The sequence below is a fragment of the Herpailurus yagouaroundi genome, unplaced genomic scaffold (assembly GCF_014898765.1).
Source record: "Herpailurus yagouaroundi ecotype Mexico unplaced genomic scaffold, PumYag 209, whole genome shotgun sequence".
NCBI lineage: Eukaryota > Metazoa > Chordata > Mammalia > Carnivora > Felidae > Herpailurus > Herpailurus yagouaroundi.
The window spans coordinates 3,162,230-3,180,920 of NW_024412440.1; the positions used below are offsets into that span (position 1 = coordinate 3,162,230).

Consider the following 18,691-nt stretch of genomic DNA (forward strand, 5'->3'; position numbering starts at 1 on the left):
GAAAGACCCACTGCTAACATCATCCTCAGTGGGAAAAAAAGAGCTATCCCTCTATAGTCAGGAAAACGACAAGGATGTCCACTCTCACTACTGTTATTCAATATAGTGTCAGAAGTCCTAGCCTCAGCAATCAGACAACACAAAGAAATAAAAGGCATCCAAATCGGCAAGAAGAAAGTCAAACTTTCATTCTTTGCAGACAATATGATACTCTATGTGGAAAAACCAAAAGACTCCACTTTAAAAACTGCTAATCTCCACTAAAGAACTGATAATACATGAAATTCAGCAAAGTCGCAGGATATAAAATCAATGAACAAAGCGGCTGCATTTCTATACATCAATAATGAAGCAACAGAGAAATTAAGGAATGAACCCCATTTACAATTGCACCAAAACCCATAAAATACCTAGGAATAAACTTAACCAAAGAGGTGAACAATCTATACACTGAAAACTATAGAAAGCTTATGAAAGAAATTGAAGAAGACACAAAGAATTGGAAAAACATTACATGCTTATGGACTGGAAGAATATTGTTCAAATGTCGACAGTACCCAAAGTAATCTACATATTCAATGCAATCCCTAACAAAATAGTAACATCAGCATTCTTCACAGAGCTAGAACAAACAATCCTAAAATTTGTATGGAACCAGAAAAGACCCCAAATAGCCAAAGCAATCCTAAGAAACAAAACCACATAGCTGGAGGGATCACAATTCCAGACTTCAAGCTGTATTACAAAGCTGTAATCATCAAGACAGTATGGTATTGGCACAAAAACAGACACACAGATCACTGGAACTGAATAGAGAACCCAGAAATGAACCCACGAAAGTATGGCCAACCAATCTCTGACAAAGCAGGAAAGAATATCCAGTGGAAAAAAGACATCAGCAAATGGTGCTGGGAAAACTGGACAGTGACATGCAGAAGAATGAACCTGGAGCACCTGCTTACACCATATACAAAAATAAACTAAAAATGGATGAAAGACCTAAACCTAAGACAGGGAGCCATCAAAATCCTAGAGGAGAAAACAGGCAGCAGCCTCTTTGACCTTAGCCACTTCTTACTTGACACGTCTCCAGAGGCAAGGGAAACAAAAGCAAAAATGACCTATTGAGAGCTCATCAAGATAAAAAACCTCTGCACAAAGATGGAAACAATCAGCAAAACTAAAAGGCAACTGATGGAATGGGAGAAGGTATTTGCAAATGACATATCAGATAAAGGGTTAGTATCCAAAATCTATGAAGAACTTACCAAACTCAATACCCAAAAAACAAATAATCCAGTGAAGATGTGTGTAAAAGACACGAATACTTTTCCAACAAAGACATCCAGATGGCTAACAGGCACATAAAAAAATGCTCAACATCACTCATCATCAGAGAAAGAGAGATCAAAACCACAATGAAATGCCACCTTACACCTGTCAGAATGGCTAAAATGAACAATTCAGGCAACATTAGATGTTGGCAACGATGCAGAGAAACGGGAACAGTTTTGCACTGCTGGTGAGAATGCAAACTGGTGCAGCCACTCTGGAAAACAGTATGGAGTTTCTAAAAATAGAACTACCCTACGACCCAGCAATTACACTACTAGGTATTTATCCAAGGATACAAGAGTGCTGATCCAAAGGGGCACATGTACCCCAATGTTTACAGCCGCACTATCAACAATAGCCAACATATGGAAAGAGCCCAAATGTCCACTGACTGACGAATGGATAAAGAAGATGTGGTATATGTGCTATATATATATATATATATATATATACATATATATATATACACACACACACACACACACACACACACAATGGAATATTACTCAGCAATCCAAAAGAATGAAATTTTGCCATTCATAACAATGTGGATGGAACTAGAGTGCATTAGGCTAAGCAAACTAAAAAAGAGAAAGACAAATATGTTTTCACTCATATGTGCAATTTAAGATACAAAAGAGATGAATATAAGGGAAGGGAAGCAAAAATAATATAAAAACAGAGAGGGAGACAAACCATAAGAGACTCTTAGATACATAGACCAAACTGAAGGGTGCTGGTGGGGTGTTGGGTGGGAAGAAGGACTATGGGGTGAGAGGCATTAAGGAGGACACTTGCTGAGATGAGCACTGAGTGTTGTATGTAAGTGATGAATCACCAAATTGTACTCCTGAAACCATTATTACACTATATGTTAACTAACTTGGATTTAAAATTAAAAATAAATAAAATTATTTTATCAAAGTTAAAAAAAACAAAAAAAATTTTGTAACTATGTATGGTGATGGATGTTAACTAGATTTCTGTGGTGATCATTTTGCAATATATACAAATATTAAATCTTTACCCTATTCACCTGGAATAAAGGTCAATAATACTTTAAAAATTTTTTCTCAGAAAGCTAAGTATCTGGAAATTTTAACATAAGATATGAGCTTCATTCAACTAACTTTTCCCAAGGTCTGGGTTAAAAAACTACGTTCCCAACCTCCATCCACCTCACAAGGTATATACCTAATATATACAGAAGTTGGTATCACTTTTCCCATTCAACTAGAACTTGGGAGAAGGGCAGAGGTAGAGAAACCGAATTTGTTTTGGAACTTCCTCAAGCTCTTCAGGTAAAAGTCAAAAGAAAATAATTCATATTAAAATTTACTATAATAGTACCCTTTTTATTAAGAACTTTAGCCAAAAATTTCTGTAATTTTCCCTAAAGGATCCAGAGTGAAAAGAATATACAGCAGATCTTTGAACCACATTGGTTTAAACTGCATGGGTCCACTTATCCATGGATTTTTTTTTTATATAAATACAATACAGTACTATATATGTATTTTCTCTTCCTTGTGATTCTTCTAATGAAATTTTTTCTCTAGCTTATGTTATTATAAGGATAGAGTATATAACACATATAAAATACAAAATACTTGCTATTTGACTGTTATGTTATATATTAATTATTTTATCAGTAAGGCATCCAGTCAACATTAGGCTACTAGTAGTTAAGTTTTTGCAGGAGTCAAAAGTAGTACATAAATTTTCAACTGCGCAGGGGTCGGCACCTCAAACCCCTGGATTGTTCAAGAGTCAACTGTACTTTGTTTTGAAAATAATATTTCAGACTATCTGTAAAGTCGATAGTACACTGAAATTGTTTTCTCCAAATAAGGAATACCAAATTCTTAACTACTAATTCTCAACATTATCTCCATATCCTAACAAATTACTTACTTCAGGTCCTGTAGAAGGTCCTTTGCATTAAGCATGGTTATTAAAGAGGTGGTAGCTGCAGGAATTATGATAATGGGTGTTCGAGATCCTGTAAAGACAAAATTTTAAAGGTACCAAATATGCTGTTATTATCATTAAAAGACATAGACTTGCCCAATTAAAACTTTAAAGTTTGTAAATTTATAATCTTAGTTCCTTTGACCTAAAAAAATATTTTAAGTCAGCAGTAATATTCAAAATATTTGGTAATGAGTATGACCTGAGCACTGACTACCAAGCACAAACATTTGGTGTAACTTCAGAGTCTCAGCTTTCATTTTGTAATCTAGCTTATTTACTTTTACTTTTTAAAATAAATTTAGAATCAATAGGCACAACCTCACCTTTCTTCTGATTTGGGGGAGGTCTTGCTTGAGAAACTGTTAAGAGGGGAAAAAACTGAGTGTTAGAAACATCGCATTTTTATTTTCAAAATACAAATACAAATAAAATAAGTAAATAAAGTAAAAAATAAAAATACAGATATGGCCTAAAACTTATTTGTATTTACATATGACCAGTTATAAAATTTTAAAATATACTGAATCTTCTCAAATAACCTCAATCTTCTCAAATAATTTACTTCTCTGTTTCACAAAAACATTAAAATGTCCTACCAATACTCAACATTCTGTAGTAACAATGAAAGTGGATATACTACATTGCTGGACACTGAGTATCTACATTAATGGATTTTAAAGTCTAGCAAAGGAAGCAAAAAGTTTAATTAACTGATAACCAATGTAATAAATGCAAAAACAGAATATTACAAGAAAACGAAACACTGTGGGAAGGACTGGGAGGGGAAAATGTGCTTAAACATTTGGGAGGAAAAAGGTATTAATGGGAACTAAAATATTTCTTACATTTTTGTTACATTTGTTTTTTGTTTATTAGAAGAAAACATTATAGGCAATGAGTCATGTGAAGGCCTATATTATTTTGAACTGCCTATATTTATTAATAATTGTGAATGTGTTATAAAAACACAAATATTCATCTTCTCATTATTTGTATATGTAATAGACTTTATAATGCACAGAAACATTTGTTGGTATAATAAGAGTAGTATCAGACTGGTTCAAGATTAATATATTTTAGAATTTGAAAATGCTGTACATTCAATTTTCAGTATTTACATATATAATAAAAAACATATTGACTGCTTTCTATGTGTCATGTACTGTTAGAAATTCCATTTTTTAAAACCATAAAAATAAATAAAAATTTAGGAGATTTAAAATTCTAACTCAACATCAGTTGTTAAAAACAGATTACCATTTTTAAAGGGATACATGCATTTTTGGAATATGTTCTATTTTAAAAGCAGTAAAATTCTACATTTTAATTTAATACTTTGTAATAGCTATTTATTGTGGTAAACTTCTATGGAGTCCAGCAGTAGGATTCTTCCAGTCATATAAAGCAGAGAAAGATATATATAAATAGAAGTCCACACACATACATATTTATTATAGTGTCCTCATCTCTTCTTGCTGAGAAAAAAAACCCTAAAACTTTCTTAAATCATTTTTAGAACTAGGATTCACAGATACACTTGATTAGCTAGACAGCATCATTTGGAATATAATACAGTCTCAGTAAATATCTGGTATTTGTTAGAGGAATAAAGCCATGGCAGGATGGATAGAATACATGGATAAACAGGAGACAAGAGTTGCTAGGAGAATGACTAAGGGGGAACAACAAAAAAGAAATCTTTGAAACAACACTGGTTTGGTAAAGAAGCTCACGATGGACTCCTGAATTTAGGAAAAAATTCACTAAAATCAAGGCTGAGAAGATGTGATGTAAGAAAAAGACAAAATATAAAAGCTCACATATTAAAAATAAAGTCTAAAGACTTGATTAAAAAAAAGCTACAAAAAAAATATAAATAGGTTCCCTAGTAAAGTAAGGACCAAGGTACAGACACTGTGACAAACTTGATTTTTATTTTTTGAAAGAGAGAGAGAGAGAGAGAGAGAGAAAGCACAAGCAGGAGAGGGGCGGGAGAGAGGAGTGAGCAATAATCCCAAGCAGACTCAACACTGCCAGCCACGGAGCCCGATGCAGGGCTCAAACTCACCAAAGGTGAGATCATGACCTGACTGGATGTCAAGACACTTAACTGACTGAGCCACCCAGGTACCCCTATGATAGACATAATTCAAAGTGAGAGGGGGAGGAAAGTGTAGAATAACACCAGTCCATATGGCAAAGTGATTAAGAGCAAGAATCTGTACTCAGATGATCTCAATTCCTATCCCCATTTTGCCACTTCCTAGGCAAATTACCCTAGCAAGTCGAATTGAGAGACTGCTCAGTCTCGGTTGTCCTCAACTATAAAACAGTAATAATAGTCTCTATATCCTGAAACTGCTGTGAGAATCTTAAAGACAACAATGCACCTTAACTCCTTAATCAGGTCTTGGCGCATGCATATTCAATATTTAGTGAACCCTGCGGCTACAGCTAAATGCTTAATGCTACTGCTCCTGGTACCACTAACACTACCTACCACTGCACTTTAGCAAATGCCATGACTGAAAATGTACGAGCTGAGAGTAAGTAATTATTATTGTTATGTTTGATTTCAAATATAATTACAGTCTTCACTTAAATATTCAGAGCCTTATGTACAAGGCACTCTTATTACTATAAATAAAACAGAAGTAATCCCTGCCCTCAAAGACTCTCCAGTGAAGTAGGGGAGCCAGAGCATGAACAAGAAAGCACACAAACACACATAAACAAATTTGAACATGTGATATTAAAGAGCAAAAGGAACATATCCTGACAGAAAAGTATCCTTTGGCTAGAATGCTTACAGAAAGCCTCTCAAAGGAAGTGGCATTTAAACTAAGATTTCAAGAATGAAAAGGAGCCAACTTGCAAAGAACAAGTGTCCGAATGGTCCAGACAAGAGGTAGGAATGTGAGCAAATGCCGAAGACAGGAAGAAACTGCTGTGCATAGGGAACTGCACATGTGCACACTACAGGGACAAAAGAAAGAGTGGCGGGAGATGAGGTTAAAAATACACGCAGGAACCAATTTATATAAGGCCTCTAGGTAATGTTAGGTTTGTATTCAAGTGCCACTGAAGAACTCTGTAACTTTTAAGGCAATATGTGACATAGTTTGATTTTCATGTCACATCTTCTGTAAAAGAAAAACAATAGATTTAGGTAAGAGATCAAAAGGGGACACGCATGAAAGTAGAAAGCTCAGTCAGGACTCGTAACAACAGTACACAAAGGTGCTACTCAAATTAAGTGTAAGGGGGTTTAAGTAAGGGGCTAAGTAAGGGGGTTTTTTTAAGTAAGGTTTTAAGTAAGGTTTTTTTAAGTAAGGGGTTAAGTAAGGGGTTTTTTTTGTTTGCTTTTTTAATTTCCAATCCAAGGTCAAGTGAATAAAATGCAGTAACAATGAATTGCTAGAAAATGATCATGCACGTGGATGTTGTCACAGTATCATTCTACCAATTTCTATATGTATCTTGTTGGGAACCAGAAATAGGTCATGGACTTCATGATGTACTGGTATAGAGAAATGTAATTCATGTAAACAAATGAGTTGTGGGAGAAGATAAAGAGACAAATTTGAAACACAGAAAAAGTAAATTTGACAGAAGTCAGTGACATATTAGATAAGAGCAATAAGCAAATGTGAAGAGTGAAGGATGAAGAATAACTCCTGAATTTTTTGCTTAAGAAACATAGATGATGGTGGTACCACGTATTCATGAAGAAGATATCCGAGAACAGAGATTTTACACCAGTTTTAAGATGCCTATGGCATATCCAAATATTAAAGAGACAGTTTGTATAAGATACCAAAGGTAAGAAGAGATGTCTGAATTGAGAATACAAATTTGAAAATCATCGGCACACAGATTAAAACTATGGAATGAGATAGTACGATCAGCACAATCTGTTGAAATTACACGAGAGGCTAATTCTCTCTCCCAAAATCACATGTAAGAAGATAAACCAGAGCTACGGGCCACCTATCCATTTCAGGAAATCTATGAAATAAAAGTAGAAAATTAAAGCTGGAGAAGTGAAGTATGCAATGTAAATGCATTAGAAAGAGGCAGGAAGCAGGGATATGTGCAAAAGATTTAATCTAAAAAGAAAATGACAGGGGCATCTGGGTGGCTCGTTCAGTTAAGTGTCTGACTTTGGCTCAGGTCACAGTCTCATGGTTTGTGAGTTTGAGGCCCACATCAGCTCTCTGCTGTCAGCTCAGAGCCCGCTTCGGATCCTCTGTTCCCCTCTCTCTCCACCCCTCACCCATTTGCGCTCTTGCGCTCTCTCAAAGTCAAAGTCGCTCTCTCAAAAATAAATAAGCATTAAAAAAAGATAGTTAAAAAGAAAATGACAGTCAGGTACAGAACTATGGCTCATCAAAGGCTTCTCCTCTCTAATCCACTGAAAAACATGTACTTTTTGTTAGTTATGTTCTCTAAAGAAATGTTTAGAAGTTGGGAATAACTTTAGACACTTTTGAATATTAAATTTACCCAGGGACTTGCCTGGCACAATTAGTGCCCAATAAATACATGGTGAAAGAATAATAAAAAGGAAACAATAATCAACAATGGAATTGTATACTTGAGCTACCACACTGGAGAGGGAAAAAATAAATGATTCAAATTCTACCTACAAGTAACAGTTATTATAACTGCATAATTGCTATCTATAGCCTACTACACTGTCAGATATGTTTTGAGCATTCTTATTTTTTTCAATTTTAAAAAGATAACATAATGAACATGTCATATATGACACAATATCCCTTCAAAATTGGGTAGCATCAGAGCACCTGGGTGGCTCAGTTGGTTAAACATCTCTCAATTTTGGCTAGGTCATGATCTCAGAGCTCCTAACCTCAAGCCCCAAGTCAGGTTCTGCGCTGACAGTGTGGAACCTGGTTGGGATTCTCTCTCTCCCTCCCTCTCTGCTCCTCCCCTACTCGTGCTTTCTCTCTCTCTCTCTCTCTTTCTCTCTCTCTCAAAACAAACTTAAAAAAATCTTTAGTAAAAAAAATTAGGCAGCATTCCATAAGCAAACACAATAAACATTTCTACAGCAGAAGAAAAATTCACTAATCTAGACAAACATGACAAACTGCTTAGCATCCACTCAAACCAGGTTTTATTGATGCTAAAAACTTATAAAAATTTTTTTCTTTTATTTTTATTTACTTTATTTTTTGAGAGAGAGGACGGGGAAGAGCATAAGGAGAGGGAGAGAATATATATATATATTTTTTTTTTGAGAGAGAGAGAGAGAGAGCGCGCGCGCATGCAGTGGAGAGGGGTAGAGGGAGAGAGAGATAATCTCAAGCAGGCTCCACACTCAGCGAGGAGCCCAACGCGGTGCTCAATCCCACAACCCTGGGACAATGACTCCATACCAAACCAAAAGTTGGACACTCAACTGACTAAGCTACCGAGAGAGAGAGAGAGAGAGAGAGAGAGAGAGAGAGAGAGAGAGAGAGAGAGTCTTAAGCAGGCTCCATTCCCAGCATGGAGCCCACCCAGTGTGGAGCCCAACATGGGGCTCAGTCTAACAACTGTGTGATCATGACCTGAGCCAAAATCAAGAGTCTGATGCTTAACTGACTAAACCAACCAGGTACCCCAATTTTTGCTTTTAAAATGGTGTACAGGCAGGTGCCTGGGTAGCTCAGTCTGTTAAATTTCGGACACTTTGATTTCGGCTGAGGTCATGATCTCACCATTTATGAGTTTGAGCCCCACATCAGGCTCTGCATTGACAGCACAGAGCCTGCTTGGGATTTTCTCTCTCTCTCCCTCTCCCTCTCTGCCCCTCCCCTGCTTACTCATACACACTCTCACTGCCCCTTCCTCACTCACGCGTACTCTCTCTCTCTCAAAATAAATAAATAAATTTAAAATTTTTTCAAATATAGAGGCGCCTGGGTAGCTTAGTCGGTTGGGCGGCTGACTCAGCTCAGGTCATGGTCTCATGGTTTGAGGATTCATGCCCCATGTCAGGCTCTGTGCTGACAGCTCAGAGCCTGGAGCCTGCTTCGGATTCTGTGTCCCCCTATCTCTCTGACCTTCCCCCACTAGCACTCTGTCTCTCTCTCTCTCAAAAAATAAACATTAACAAAATAAATAAATTTAAAAAAATAAACTTTTCAAAAATAAAATAAAATAAAATAAATAAAAATAAAATGGTGTGTAGGGACTGAGAACCTATGGGAGTCAAGCAGTAAGAGAAGACTTCACATGGATGAGCAGCAGAATATCTGTTATGAGACATTAGTTCACATTAATTTCAATCAGTTTAATTGCCAGTGCACCTCGGTAGAACAACTGGAAAAGAATGTTAGAATATTAAGAGTTGAAAAGACTCAGAGCTCCTTTATTTACATATGATCTTCCCCAAGGTCACAAAACTGGCTGGTAGAATCCAGCTCCCTTAACTTCATTTTATCACATGATATATTTGAACACCCTGATTTAGGTATTAGTGCCTCTCCCTACCCCTTTCCTTTGTCTGCCAAATGATTTTGAGACAATGCTTTAGAGAAATGAGAGACAATTTTACATTACACAACACAAAACTGGGTTAAAATCCTCACTTAGGTGGTGGTATTTACTCTCTTAAACTCTTTCTGAATTTCTAAGGCAATCTTCTTTAGAATGACCAACTATAACCTCCCATCCCTCCTTTCCAAAGAAAAACAATTCTGTATCAATCATTCAACTACCTACAATATCTTTCTACTTCAGATGTTATATTTTTTGGGCCCAACTCAGTTCCTTCACTTTCTTCCTTCCTAAAGAGAGATCCTTCTTAGCTTTTCCTGATTTCTGGCACTGAGTACATGGAAGGCATTCGACTAATATTTATTGAATTTAATTGCTCTTCCTTATACTCTTTAAATTTTTTGTTTAATGTTTATTCATTTTTGAGAGAGAGAAAGAGTGCAAGCAGGAAAGGGGCAGAGAGGGAGACGCAGAATCCGAAGCAGGCTCCAGGCTCCAAGCTGTCAATACGTATACTGATGCAGGGCTCAAACCCATCAACCGCTAGATCATGACCTGAGCCAAAGTCGGACACTTAACTGACTGAGCCACCCAGTTACCCCGCTTCCTTATACTCTTAAAATGTTATAATGGCTTTTGGTAAGGTTCTCTACTTACTATTAGTTTTTTATTGTTTATTTATTTTTGAGAGAGAGAAAGAGAGAGAGCAGACACACATGAGCAGGGGAGGGGCAGAGAAAGAGGGAGACCCAGAATCCAAAGCAGGCTCCAGGCTCAGAGCTGTCAGCACACAGCCCAACGTGGGGCTTGAACCCATGAACTGTGAGATCATGACCTGAGCCAATGTCTGATGCTTAACCAACTGAGCCACCCAGGCACCTCTATGGTCCTCTCGACTTAAAAACAGTCTGACAGTCCTGTCATCTGAAATAAATTTATCCAATGTTCTCCAAATTCAACACGTGACTAATGGAACATTCTTCTTCCCTACTCCTTCTCAAAAACAGGAATGAGAAAGATTTCAAACAAACTCACTGTCATTAAAAAAAAAAAAAAAAAAAGCAAATATTAGTCGTGTCAAGATCCAAATGTACAGATCCAGGACACAGTGAGACAGCCTACAAAATTATTCCATCATGAGCCACATATAATCTTCACACCATACTTCTAAAGTGTTTCCAGAAATATTTAGTATATATAACCTACATAATTTTAGGGTTAGCTTGTAAATGTACTATGAATAAAAACACATCCAAATCCACACTACTGATACTGCCAAATTTAAGAGGAACATCGCCTAAATTCTTGCCTGTGCCTTTCTGATCCTTTTAATTTTTTTCACAGCATTTTTCAACAGCACTAATGAAGTAAAAAAAGACATGTGGTATAGCCTAACACTGTAATAACGCTAAATATAAAAATAAAGCACACACCAAAGTCAAGCCCAAAGCACCTAAAATGGATATAATGTTGGTATCTACATGCATTTATAAACATCAATCTTTTCAGGAACTAGGAAGAGGGAAGAAAAATATTTCTAACATAACTTCAATAATGCCTTTGTTTACCTTACAAAACCTGGTTACAGAAACTTATATGATCAATAACACGGACATCTGATAGTCCAAGAATCAAAGCTACAGAAGAGTCTATTAAAATTATGGTGCTGTGCTTCTAACGGGGGGCCGAAAAATCACATCCACATGTACTCTCAGGGAACTCAAACAAGGAATTGGTGAGGGGATGGGTACATATAGATAGCTTTTTAAAGGGACTCCTGGGTGGCTCAGTCAGTTAAGCAATCGACTCTTGATTTCAGCTCAGGTCATGATCTCATGGTACATGGATTCATGCATCAGGGTGCAGAGCCTGTTTGGGATTCTCTCTCTGCCCCTCTCCCACTCACGTTCTCTCAAACTTAAAAAAAAACAAACAATATTTTTCTAAGAATTTAAAAACATTTTAAAAAAACTTTTCTTTATCTCTTCAACTATACCTATTGTTTTCTTTAATTTTTTTTTCAACGTTTATTTATTTTTGGGACAGAGAGAGACAGAGCATGAACAGGGGAGGGGCAGAGAGAGAGGGAGACACAGAATCGGAAACAGGCTCCAGGCTCTGAGCCATCAGCCCAGAGCCCGACGCGGGGCTCGAACTCACGGACCGCGAGATCGTGACCTGGCTGAAGTCGGACGCTTAACCGACTGCGCCACCCAGGCACCCCTATACCTATTGTTTTCAAATAAATGTTCTTATATTACTTTATAAATACTTTAATTAAAAATTCAATTCCTGCACAGCATTATACATATCAAAAAATTTCACTGTCATCATTAAAAAACAAACAAACAACAAAAAAAGAAAACAAAGCCAAAGTTTTATATTTTTACCTGGTCTTGGTACTGGCTGTGCTGCAGGAGTCTGGGTCTTACGGGCTGATGCACCCTCCTTTAAAAGAATAAAAATTGACACATGATGCCAGAGTTCCTTTACATAATAAACACTTTCATTTAATTACTGTGAAGAAATTCCATATTTAGCTCTCATTCAGTCAGCCCCTCTACTGACCATGCTATGATCCCAAGCATTAAAAAACAAAACAAAACCAAAAAAAACCCCTTATTTATCTTTTATGTTATTGGTCTTGAAGCAGTAATAGGAATCTTGGTAGAAAATAAATTTAAACTGTTCATTACCACACAGTAGTTACCATAAGCACATAATATTTTTCTAATACTCAATGATTTGCTTAATTGTTGACAATTTTAATATTCTCAGAAGTATCATTATCCATTTTAAAATCAAGTCAATCTTTTTTCCATTGAACAATTTCAAAATAAATAAATGATACATAATCTCACACTAGAAAGATGTAAGTAATGTTACTTTGGAACACATTAAAAAAACCCACAAACATTTCAAATTAAATGCCTTTAAAATATTCAGGGAAAACAATCACATTTATAAAGATGAGATTTGTTACATTTAAGATCTGTTATGTTTATATAATCAGGAACAAATGCCTCTGAAATGTTTAAGATCTTAAAAAGCTATCTATACTGTACAGTTTACTATCTTTACAATTTCAATCATATTCACACCAAACTTTTCATTACAACATTTTTTTCCTTTTCTCTCTCTCTTTTTTAAGTAAGCTTCACGCTCAGTGCAGATCACAACATGGGGCCCAAACTCACAACCCTGAGATGAAGATCTGAGCTGAGATCAAGAGTTGGAGGCTTAACCAAATGAGCCACCCAGCCAACCCTTCATTGTAACATTAAAAAACATTTTTTTTAATGTTTACTTATTTTTGAGAGAGCTAGAGTCGAGCGAGGAGAGGCCGAGAGAGGGAGACACAGAATCCAAAGCAGGCTCCAGGCTCTGAGCTGTCAGCACAAAGCCTGACACAGGGCTCGAACCCACGAACTGTGAGATCATGACCTGAGCCGAAGTTGGACACTTAACCTACGGAGCCACCCAAGTGCCCCTATAACATTTTTAACAGAAAGCTACAAATGTAAATTTCAAAACAACTAGTAATTTATGGAAATCTTACTCTAGTTGTACTCAAACCGAATGAAATTTGATAACTAGCAGGGAATTTACATAAATACATAATAGAAAGCAGTTTTAGAATCACAGAAGTATTTCTAAAGAAATACTCCTAATTAATATTAATTTTAACCATAATACATTCTCTTCAAAACTTAAAGATTTTACATAGTAAAATCATTTGGAATGGTAGACTATTATCACAGGGTTTTTTTTTAATAAACTAAATCAATTAAAGAGATTTTAGCTTTCCATACCATTGTTCCTGCCTAAAGAGGAATAAACTAGATATTATATAATAAACATGAAACTAAAGTAAATGTTATCCATATTACTTAGAAACCCTTATATGAAAATGCTGATTCATGGAGTGAGGTTTGAATACCCACAGAAACAGAGAAAAAATAAATGAGACGGGAAGAAAGATAATGAGCACACACATATGCAGACATCTTTCTGTCTACATTTGACTATAAGGCTGGCTGGATCCAAATCAAAGCTCTCTTTTTTTTGAACAGAGTAGATGAAGTTCAGAATCACTAGAACACAGCACTAGGTTCAAACTGAGAACTATCCAAACCAAAACTAATTCAGCTGACTACTAAAATATACTTACACTATATGACCAGCTATGGCTATTATAACATGGGTCAGCAAAAAGTACAAGCAGGTATGAATACTATGGGAAAAAAAGTATTATCCATTACAAATCATAACCCCTAACTAAGTATTTTTATCTACTTTTGAGAAAACTTAAAACTGGGACCCCTTTAAATGACAAAAATGGGTATTTTCTGTTTGCAAAGTAAGCTATCATTGTTTGATGACCTTCTCCTTCTCCAAATTACTCCTTTTTGGCAATAAGCCTTTTAGGTTACTGGGGGAGGCATATGTCCTACGCCAAGTCAATCAAGAGTTCTCCCTCAGGATCTGTTTTACAAATTAGAACTAGCAAGTTATACCTCTAGTTGTATACAAGGCTACAAGGCAGTAAACTAAAAATTACAGATGATCCTACCTTTTGACTCATGGGGGAACACCCATCTATGAGGGACAGAATGACACTAGTATGCAAAAAAAAAAAAAAAAAAAAAGGTGGAATATGACATCCCTTATAAAACCTATCTAGTTAAAATAGCCTGCAAGGCCTATTCTCCCCCTACCTCTTCTCGATTATGTGAACCTTTACAATTCTTCATCTCACCACTCTATGCAATTCTACACACATCTTACCTCAGTTAGTTGAGCAGTTTGTTAGTTGCAACTGAAAAGAGTTTTATCCAATTTTGTCTTCTCAGATGTACTGAAAATTTTGAGTTGCCAAAATCATTATAACACTGCTTAAGTTTGGAGTTAGTAAACACAAATAAGTGTAAGCATAAGTGCAAGCACACATTCACACATTTTCTCTCTCACACCCACTGTGTATACACAGCTATAAACCTACTAAATAGGAGACTATGGGCTCCATGAAAGAAAAGAGGGAAGAAATCTTTGCTAATCATGTCATTAGTTTATGGCTGTTTTAGGGCTCCCTAGCCAACACTAAGAGCTAAAAGTTCATTCCACTCTGATCTGCACTCTTTTGAAATAAAATTATAGAACTCATTGCATTAAGAACCTCATAAACCATATAAAAACCACCACCCTTTACTCTAAAGATGAAGAGACAGAGGTGAAGTTTTCCAAAGACTACAAAGTGGTATATCTGGCATACATTAAGAAACAGGAATAATAATTTGGCAGTAATATGCAAGAGACTGACACTTCTACATTTTTAAAGATATTTGGATTGGGGGAAAAATAATACCCATCTGGGAAAATAAAGTATCAGCAAAAAAAAAAACAACTAAAAGAGCTGACAAATTATGCTAACTGGAGAGGAAAACTTGCTTTCTCTTGAAAAGTCAGAACCATTACCATTTCTACTCAGACTTGAGGCATTTCAGAAAAGAAATAACTGATAAAGAATGGAGTGGGGTGACAGAGAAGTGATAGAATCATTTTTGCAAAACACAACAAGACAAGAGAGTATACTGTTTATAATCCTTACTTGCCTTATTTTAGCAAGTGAGAAAAATCTAAAAATCTTCCGTTACTGGGAGACAGAATATTGGCTGCTGCTTAAACAAGTAGGAAATAATATAATATGTACTATCCTAAGAAAAATATGTGTAACAATTGTCAGTATGAAAAAGAATACATTATATTTACTCAATTTGGGAAAATGCTATTTACATGCAACTTCATGAAATACTGAAATTCTAAACGAAGAATACACAGAGAATATATACGCAGACTCTACAAGTTTATAATCTACCCTCCTGACTACTGTATTTATGATGGCAAAAGTACACTGAGTGAGTCCTTTAAAAAAAAGTATTTTGGAAAAGCTATGTACAAAAAGAAAACTGTATCTCTATAGACAAATGACAATGAGGCTGAAAACATAAAAGATTTCAAGAACAAAACACAAATTATAAGCACAATTCTCTTTCTAAATCCTACTATAACCCAGAAGTATATGCATACAATGTATGCCAACGTGGAAAATAGAAAACCCATTCCTAAAATATATTATATCTATAAAACATATAGATTTGATACCTATTATCAATTCTTCATTTTGCTCTAGAATTCTTTACTTACTTGTCTATTTCTCTCAACCAGAATGTAAGCTATCTTAGGTCAGGGACTGTCTATTATGCCTCCAATGCCTATTCCAGGTTGCCTGGTGCATGGTACATCCTTAAAACTATACATCAACTAATTAAAACAATTCCATTTGCCTTAGAACTACTGACTCACAACTATTAAACTGTTTTAATCTGTTAAATAAAAGTGGTAGAAATATCATAAAGGATTATTGAGAGAATTAAACAACATTAATTGTTGTTTATTCATTCCATACACATTGTCATTCCATACACATTTATCAAGAGCACTGAGTACCAAATAAAAAACTGGGAATGCATCAGTATAAACAAAAGCAAGTATTTCTTCCTGCCTTCATGAAGTTTTGCAATCTAATGGAAGAGACCAGTGAAGGAATGAAAGTTCAAAAATTATAAATATAATTACATATACATTTACTTACTTGTAATATATATGTGTATTTTCTATTAATGTGTATGTGTATATATCTATATGTGTATGTTCAGCTCAGTTCCCAAAATAAAGAGCAACTAATAATTATTAAACCAACTTCTTTCCATAAAGAAACATTCTTTATAAGAAAAGAAGTGGAAAACCAAATTCAGCAGCATACTAAATTCAGTAGCATATTAAAAAGATTATATACCATGACCGAGTGGCACAGATTCCTGGAATGCAAGGATGGTTCAACATGAAACTCAACAGATACAATATATCACATTAACAGAATGAAGGGAAAATACATGATCACTTCAACTGATGCAGAAAGAGCATTTGACAATTTAATACCCTTTCATGATTTAAAAACAATACATACCCACCTTAACAAACTAGGAGAGAAAGTAAACTTCAATATAATAAAAACTTAAGCATGAAACATCCAAGCACCTAACATCATACTCAGTGGTGAAAGATGGACACCTTTTCCCTTAATATCAGGAACAATATGTCCACTCTGACCACTTCTATTCAACATAGCATCTGAAATTCTAGCCAGAGCAATTAAGAGGAAGGAAGGAAGGAAGGAAGGAAGGAAGGAAGGAAGGAAGGAAGGAAGGAAGGAAGGAAGGAAGGAAGGAAAGGAGGGAGGAAGAAGGGAGTAAAAGGCATCCAAATTCAAAAGGAAGTGATAAACTTATCTTTTTGCAGATGACAAGATTTGTATGTAGAAAACCTAAATATTCCACAAAACCTGTTACAACTAATAAATGAATTCAACAAAACTGCAGGATACAAAACAAAAACAAAAATCAGCTGCATGTCTATACACTAACAACAAACAATCTGTAAAAGGAATTATGAAACAATTCCATGTTTAATAGCATTAAAAAGAATAAAATATTTAGAAATAAATTTAATCTAGGAAGCAAAAGAATTAAAGTCTGAAAGCTATAAAATATTACTGTTAGGAAATTAAAGCCATAAATAAGTGAAAAGAGATCTATGTTCATGGACTGAAGAATTAATAATGTTAAGATTTCAATTCTACAGATTCAATGCAATCTACAGATTCAATGCAATCCCTACCAAAAACCCAATGGTATTTTTGCAGAAAGAAAAATCCATGCTAGATTTCATATGGAATCTCAAGGGACCCCAAACTAATCTTAAAAAAAGAAGAATAAAGTTGGAGGACTCACATACTCTTCCAGATTCCAAAACTTACTCAAAGCTACAGTAATCAAATCAGTGTAGTATGGGCATAAAGACAGACATATAGACCAATGGAAAATACAGAAAACTCTCAACATATATGGTCAACTGATTTTTGACAAAGGTACAAGACCATGCAATGGGGAAGGAAAGTCTTTTCAACAAATGGTACTGGGAAAACTGGATATCCACCTGCAAAAAAACCAAGTTGAATCATTATCTTACATTATAGGCAAAAATTAATTCAAAATAGATCAAAAGGTGTAAATTCAAGAGCTAAAACTGTAAAACTCTTAGGAAAAATACACAGTAAAAGTTTCATGAGATTAAATTTGGCCTTGATTTTGTGGCTATGATACAAAAAAGTACAGGTAACAAAGAAAAAAAAAAACAGATTAACTGGACTTCATCAAAATTGGATGTATCAAAGGGTGCTATCAGCACAGTGAGAAATCAAAGGGTGCTGTCAGCACAGTGAGAAATCAACCCACAAAATGGGAGAAAATATTTGCAAATCATTATCTGATAAGGGGCCAATATCCAAAATATATAAAGAACTCCTACAACTCAAAACCACAAGACAAACATTCCAATTCAAAAATGGGCAAAAAAACTTGAATAGACATCTCCCCAGAGAAAGTGACAATTCTCAGTAAGCACATGAAAATATGCTCAAATATCACTAATCATTCAGGAAATGTACATGAAAACCACAATGAGGTACCACTTCTACCTGTTAGGACAGCTAATGTCAAACAAGCACACACAAAAAAACAAACTGATAAGGATGTGGAGAAATTAGAACCCTTGTGCATGGCTGGTAGGAATGTAAAATAAGCAGCTGCTGTGGAAAACAGTACGATGGAACCTCAAAAAATTAAACATAGAATCACCATGTGATCCAGCAACTCCAACTCTTGGTACAGAACCTAAAGAATTCAAATCAGAGACTTGCACAGGTATTTGTATACTGATGTTCATAACAACATTATTCACAATAGCCAAAGGGTGA

General features: G+C 35.4%; 1 protein-coding gene across 2 annotated transcripts in view; it reads right to left on the reverse strand.

Moving 5' to 3' along the window:
• The window catches only part of CDC73 (cell division cycle 73), a 131,829-nt gene that overhangs the window by 29,817 nt on the left and 83,321 nt on the right, over positions 1-18,691 (reverse strand). For both annotated transcript variants that reach the window (XM_040453593.1, XM_040453594.1), the window contains exons 11-13: positions 12,207-12,264; positions 3,633-3,668; positions 3,250-3,337 (exon numbers count right to left, since the gene is read on the reverse strand). In XM_040453593.1, the coding sequence (XP_040309527.1) occupies positions 3,250-3,337; positions 3,633-3,668; positions 12,207-12,264 (182 nt within the window). The remainder of the gene's footprint in view (positions 1-3,249; positions 3,338-3,632; positions 3,669-12,206; positions 12,265-18,691) is intronic.